This window comes from Dama dama, chromosome 15 (assembly GCF_033118175.1).
Source record: "Dama dama isolate Ldn47 chromosome 15, ASM3311817v1, whole genome shotgun sequence".
In the NCBI taxonomy this organism is placed as follows: Eukaryota; Metazoa; Chordata; class Mammalia; order Artiodactyla; family Cervidae; genus Dama; species Dama dama.
Window position 1 is genome coordinate 80,347,534 of NC_083695.1, and position 7,086 is coordinate 80,354,619.

Sequence of the window (7,086 nt, forward strand, 5' to 3'; positions counted from 1 at the left end):
AGACAGGGGGCTTGCACACCTTCGGCTACATTGTGTGTTGACGGTGACCCTCCTGTAGGTGGGTACCCATATATAGTCACACCACTGCAGAGCTGTCGACTCACTAATTTTAAACGCATTCAGTTGCCAACCCAGAGCCTTTGATATAACTTTACATGCTATTGGATTTTAATCTTCTTGAGTATTTATATATTTTTTCTTCTCTCATCCCTCCAAAATTAATCCTAGAGTTTTGAGAATCTGGGAACTTGGGCAAAGGAGAAGGCAACGCAGCAGACCAAGAAATCTGAAATCTCAATTCACTACTGTGTCACCCAAAGTCAATGTACCTTTTTGTTTGCACTGACCCTGCTCAAGTCATACAATCATGTGAGCAACAGAACACAAAATCCAGGTGTTATTACTGAACGTGAAAATTCTCAGAAGTAATTCAACGTGTCCTAGCTTCCGTGGCGGTGTCATTTACTCTAACCTGCCTATGTCCTTAAGCCTCTCTCTTTACATTACCGGCACACACTGTTGGATCTTACTCACGCATCCATCAGCTGGGACCCGGGAGTGTGTATTTTTCCAACTGGTCCTCAGCATTAGCTGTCAGCTGCACAAACCTTCCCTTCCTTTCTGCATCTGCTGCCCTGGAACGACAGAAGCTTCTTGCAAGAATAGCTCCCCGAGAGCGTTCCTGACAGATGCGCGCTCTGCTCTAGCAAGGCGCTCGCTGGAAAGTTTCTTCTAACCGCTCACACCCGCCTCCGATCCGATCCCCGAGCTGGCAGGACGCGAGCTGGCTGGGACTCCTCTTGACAGAGGAAGGGTTTTACACACACCCTCCTAGGCTGCCCAATACAAGAAACAATCTTGCAGCCAGATTCCTCCACCCCCAGCGAACAGACTGTCCAAGGCGCTCTGGTGTTTCGAGAACACCGAAGTCACCTCCCTGCTAAAGGAAACGCGCGCTCTGCTCTGCAGGAAACCTGGGCACTGGAGGTAGATCGGATGGGTGGCGGCGGGTGGGGCAGGGGCGCAGGAGGAAACCAAACGCCGGAGGCAAACGGGGCGCAGGAGAGGAGAGATTGGGGGCCGCGGGAGGGGGCAGGGTGGAAGCCGGGCGCGATTGGGAGCCGAGGGGAACTGGGCACTGGAGCCAAGCGGGCTCTGGAAGGGACGCGCGGGTAGGAACCGCGAGCGCCGGGGAGGCGCTTGCTTGGCGATCTGCCCCGGACTCCCCAGAGCCGCAGAACCGCCGGTGGAGGCGGGGTGCGAGGAGTTGGCGGGGCGGGGTGGGGGGGGGGGGGGGAACCAGAGAGGGGCGTGCCTTCGCCCGGATTGGCTGCAAGAGCCTGACGCGAGGCCCCGGGGGTTGGCTCGGGGGAGTGGGAGCCGGGTGGGGTGGGTGCTGGGTGCCGGGGCTGCGGGCTCCGCGCGCTCAGAAACATGCTGAGGTCCCGGCAGCTGTTCCAGCAGCGACAGCGGCTCCAGCAGCAGCGGCGGCGGCGGCGGCGGCGACAGCGCACGGCTCCGGCGGGGAAGGCGCCCGGCGCCCATGCCTCCGGCCCCGCGCCGCGGCTGCGCTGACCTGGCCACTACCGCCCTCCGCGCGCCCCGCCGCTCGGGCCTCTGGGGGGGTTCCCCAACCGCGGCCCAACTCCGCCACACCCCTCTCCCCCGGCCTCCGCAGCTCGGCATGGGCGCGGGGGCGCTCGCCCTGGGCGCCTCCGAGCCCTGCAACCTGTCATCGGCCGCGCCGGTCCCCGACGGCGCGGCCACGGCGGCGCGGCTGCTAGTTCCCGCGTCGCCGCCCGCCTCGCTGCTGACCTCGGCCAGCGAGGGACCCCCGCTGCTGTCGCAGCAGTGGACGGCCGGCATGGGCCTGCTGATGGCGTTCATCGTGCTGCTCATCGTGGCGGGCAACGTGCTGGTGATCGTGGCTATCGCCAAGACACCGCGGCTGCAGACGCTCACCAACCTCTTCATCATGTCGCTGGCCAGCGCCGATCTGGTCATGGGTCTGCTGGTGGTGCCATTTGGAGCCACCATCGTGGTGTGGGGCCGCTGGGAGTATGGCTCCTTCTTCTGCGAGCTGTGGACCTCGGTGGACGTGCTCTGCGTGACGGCCAGCATCGAGACCCTCTGTGTCATCGCCCTGGACCGCTACCTCGCCATCACGTCGCCCTTCCGCTACCAGAGCCTGCTGACCCGCGCGCGGGCGCGAGCCCTCGTGTGCACCGTGTGGGCCATCTCGGCGCTGGTGTCCTTTCTGCCCATCTTCATGCAGTGGTGGCGGGACAAGGACGCCAAGGCGAGCGGATGCTACAACGACCCCGAGTGCTGCGACTTCATCATCAACGAGGGCTACGCGATCACCTCGTCCGTCGTCTCCTTCTACGTGCCCCTGTGCATCATGGCCTTCGTGTACCTGCGGGTGTTCCGCGAGGCCCAGAAGCAGGTGAAGAAGATCGACAGCTGCGAGCGCCGCTTCCTCAGCGGCCCAGCGCGGCTGCCCTCGCCCGCGCCCTCGCCCGGGCCCCAGCTCCCTGCCGCCCCGGTGGCCAACGGGCGCGCCAACAAGCGGCGGCCCTCGCGCCTTGTGGCCCTGCGCGAGCAGAAGGCGCTCAAGACGCTGGGCATCATCATGGGCGTGTTCACACTCTGCTGGCTGCCCTTCTTCCTAGCCAACGTGGTGAAGGCCTTCCACCGCGACCTGGTGCCTGACCGCCTCTTCGTCTTCTTCAACTGGCTGGGCTACGCCAACTCGGCTTTCAACCCCATCATCTACTGCCGCAGCCCCGACTTCCGCAAGGCCTTCCAGCGCCTGCTCTGCTGCGCGCGCCGGGCCGCCTGCGGGAGCCACGCGGCCGCCGGGGACCCGCCGCGCGCCTCGGGCTGCCTGGCGGTGGCCCGGCCGTCGCAGTCTCCCGGGGCCGCCTCGGACGACGACGACGAAGAAGAAGACGACGTCGGGGCCGCGCCGCCCGTGCGCCTGCTGGAGCCCTGGGCCGGCTACAACGGCGGGGCGGCGGCGGACAGCGACTCCAGCCCGGACGAGCCAAGCCGCCCGGGCTGCGCCTCGGAATCCAAGGTGTAGGGCCGGGCGCCCCTCCCCGCCTTCCCCGGCTTCCACAGTCCGGGCGCGCGCTGTGCGCTCCAGGAGCAAGAGAACCCGGGCGCCCCTGAACCGCTTCCCTGGGAAAGAGATCTGTGTTTACTCAAGACCGAAAGCAGGTGAACTCGAAGCCCGCGAACCTCGACTGCATCATCCAAGGGCAAATAGGAAAGCCACGGACCGTCGCACAGAAAGGAAAGTTTGGGGAGAGGTGGGAGAAGTTTAGGGAGGGATGGGAGAGTGGCTTGCTGATTGTTCTTGGGGTTCTTTTTTCTGTTTGTGGTCCGGCCTTCTTTTGTGTGTGTGCGTGTGATGCATCTTTAGATTCCCTCCCCCTCTGCCCCCCTCCGCCCCCGCCACGTGGTTTTAACACTTTCTGCGATGACTGGGAAGGGAAGGGAGAAGCGTTAGGAGGTAGAAGTCTCTCGACTTAGCTTCCATCCCATTCCCGGGAACAGGAGCGGTCAGCCAGAGAGAGAGGACAGAGAAGGACACTTTATCAGGACGCTGTTTCCTTTTACTTTTCAGAGAAATTCCATTTTAATTTTTGAGGAATGATTTCTCCTGTTCTGAAAGCCGAGGGCAAGGATGGATGCAAAAATCGCGTTTCAGGAAGTTTTATGCTCTTCTTGGAACAAGCCTCACCTTGCTTCCCTTTCGTAGGGCAAGCGGGTTGTCCCTGAACGCCTCCTCGGTGGTCAGGCTGAGGGGTCCCTACCTCACTCACACTGTGCACATTGCACAACCAGATAGAAAGACTTGTTTATATTAAACAGCTTATTTATGTATAAATATTAGTTGGAAGGACCAGGCGCTGAGCCTCTGTGACATGTGACTGTCCATTGAAGACAGGACAGAAAAAGGAAAAAGAAAAAAGGAAACAATTCAGATTACTGCATATGTGGTATAAACAAAAAATCAAAACAAAAAAGCCGTGATTCAAAGTGGCATTTTTTTGCACAGTATTAGGAACTGTAAAGTCCACAGAAGATGTTATTTGCACAAAAAGAAATTAAATATTTTTTAAAGGGGGTGGGGTGGGGCAGATCTTAAAAACTAAAATAAAATTCAGATTCTATCTCTGTTGTCTGTTATGTTATTGAGCTAGCGATTTATTGGAAAAATACCTTTTTATACTCTTTTATCATGGTACTGTATCCATATTATAAAAAAAATTATCTTAAGGATTTTTTTTTATTATTTTTTTATGTCCAAGGGCACATGTGAATCTGCTGGTGAAATTTAGCACTTGTGTGTAAATACTATTTCCTCTGTGTGCTTTACCAAGTATTTATACTCTGGTGCAACTAACTACTATGTGAGGAATTTGTCCATGTGCAATAAATACCAATGAAGCACAAAAAAAGATATGTACTGTGTGTCTTTAAGGGGGTCAGTGATAATGGAAAAGACAGTTTGTTTTGTTCGAAATATAGACTGGATTTCCCATAGAGCTCTTTTAATAGCTTTTCATGACTCAAGAGCATAGCAAAATGCCTCTAAACCAAATAAGGCGTGCACCTACTGAGAGCTGCAGACTTGCCCTAAATTTTCACAGCCGGTTTCAGAATATTCTAGACGACTTGGAGGTGTTTTCAAGATCCCATCTGCCACACTTGACTTAAGAAGTAACATTTGGGCTTGTGCATCTTCTTAAAAAAAAAATTTGAGTCAGGTAGCTCAGCTGCAGTGTTGTACAGACAACGCAGGAAAGGAGACTAACCTGTGGAACCATCACTGCCTACTTGGAATTTGCTAAGTGGCATCCACCGCTGGTTTTTGTTTTCCAACAGAAAATTACAGCCTGCAGCACGTGCACATGTATCCAGTGACTGTTTAGAACGCAAAATGCTTTAATGGTTAAGTGAAAATTCATAAAAGAGCCTTTAAGTAAAGATTTTTCTCTTGTGTGATTAAATAGACCATTTCAGCGGAAGTTCTAGGTGGGCAGGTAACAGGGAGAAGTAAATCTGAAGTTTTAAATTTTCCTAACAAGATTATGACACCCTCAATGGATAGTTTTCCTAAAACTAGTTCCTAAGGAAAGTATACTGAAATTCTATCTTGGGATTAATTCTGCATTCTCCAAAATAACTTCAAGTATTTCTCTTTGTATTTTTAAACAAGCTTTTCATTTCATGATCATATAGTAAGGAAACCAAAGTGACGAGTACAAAGTTCTGGCTTATACCTAGATGAAACATGAACAAACTCTTCTCTACCAAGGAAAGTCAAGACCAATTATCCTTTCTCTGCAATGAGATATTCTAAGGACCAGGAGAGAGAAGAGTCTTCCGAGAAAGGTTAATGTTGCCGATGTTTTAAGAGACCAGTGGAATGTTGTATGAACAGTAGCCATTTCAACAAAAGCTGCTATGAAGTTTAACCCCTATCTCCAGGAAAAAAAAAAAAGAGTGGGGGGGAGCTGGAACAGGAGATGGCAAGACTTACTTAAAAAAAGAAAGATAAATATTTGAAGAACCGTACTTTGGAGAAAGTAAAAATCGATTTTAGGATGACATCTCACTATCCTCTCCCCAAGGAAGAAATACAGTCCATTTCTATCCTCCCTTCCCCCAGGGTATGTAAGGCACATTTTGTTAGGGGTTTTGTTCCTCTTTATTTTAAATCACACAAGATTAATAGACAATGTCTGGTTTCATCTGAAGAAACAGTCAAATACCAGGTAATGCTTCACTTTCCTGTTTTGTCTAGATAAGTCTTTACATTAAATAAATTTTTCCAGCCCCAAACTTACATATAGATCTGTCAAACCTTAGGTCTCAAAATCACAAAAGTCCTATAAACTTTAATAACAAATATAAATATATATATGTATATACATACATATATATGTAACTGTTTAGTATACAGATCTAAACTCTTTAGTGAGTTAGAGGAAACCTCTGTAATTCTGGGGCCAACTTATATATCGTTTATATATGTTGTTGTTTAGTTGCTAAGCCGTGTCTGACTCTGCGACCCCACCAGGCTCCTCTGTCCACGGGATCTCCCAAGGCAAGAATATTGGAGTGAGTTGCCATTTCCTTCTCCAGGGAATCTTCTCAACCCAGGGACTGAATCCATATCTCCTGCACTGGCAGGCAGATTCTTTACCACTGAGCCACCCTACCAACCAATGTTGTTTTGAAGAAAACATTGACTTGTCATAGAAATGTAGGAACCTGGGCTGCCAATCCCCATAGCTATGGCATTTGGAAGAGAAAATTGTCCATCCTGTTTAATCTGTTGAGATCATGCACAACAGATGTGACAGGAGGGAATTAGTGAACAGGCAGAAAAAGCAACCTTACCCCCTAGGTTTGTGTGTAGCAGTCCCGAAGGCATAAACCTTAAAATTAAAACAGGAAGCATGTGACCAAGATTCACTGATTTGCTGCATTTGAGATTATGCTTTGGTTGCACACTGTAAAGTTCTCCAGATATAACATGACGATATTCCAGCTTCTATAAATTCTCCCCCCAGTGTAGGAATGTATACTTAGTATAGCAGATAGCTTCATCCTTTGGTGAACTTGCCAATGTAGAACTTTGCAAATAGAGCTTATTTTTTCAGTCCAGGCTTTCTTTGGAACTGGAATTATTAATAACTTCTAAGCGGCTATTGTGAAACCTTTCCTTGTTAAGCACATTTTCCTAGCTTATTCTAATTTCGCATTTTGTTGAACGTGCTGACTTCCTCTGGCAATATGTAAAATTGCCAGGCGGAAATTCTGCACTCAAAGCCTCAGGATGATGTTAGCAGTCAAATTTTGAGCAAGAGCTTCTAAGCAAGGGTCAAAACAAAAATTATTCTATTAAGTTTTGCTGTCGTTTGTGAAAGACTTGAAAAAAAAAGTTGTTTTTTTTTTAACAAAGCTGGATCTATTAGTCTCTGGAAGGAAAAAAATTTTAACCTTAGCTGTAATTCAAATTAAACACATTGGCACAGATAATTTAGTTTTATTTGTACATTTCTGGTA

The 7,086-nt window shown here is 50.7% G+C and overlaps 1 protein-coding gene across 1 annotated transcript; it reads left to right on the plus strand.

The window, feature by feature from the left end:
* Nucleotides 1-1,450: 1,450 nt before the first annotated feature.
* ADRB1 (adrenoceptor beta 1) lies at nt 1,451-4,181 on the plus strand. The gene has a single exon (XM_061162722.1). The coding sequence runs from the start codon at nt 1,544-1,546 to the stop codon at nt 3,083-3,085; it is 1,542 nt and encodes a 513-aa protein (XP_061018705.1). The 5' UTR covers nt 1,451-1,543; the 3' UTR covers nt 3,086-4,181.
* The last annotated feature ends 2,905 nt before the right edge of the window (nt 4,182-7,086 follow it).

Bases quoted from the DNA above. Each gene is read 5' to 3' on its own strand.
- ADRB1 (XM_061162722.1), top strand. From the start codon at position 1,544: ATGCCTCCGGCCCCGCGCCGCGGCTGCGCTGACCTGGCCACTACCGCC.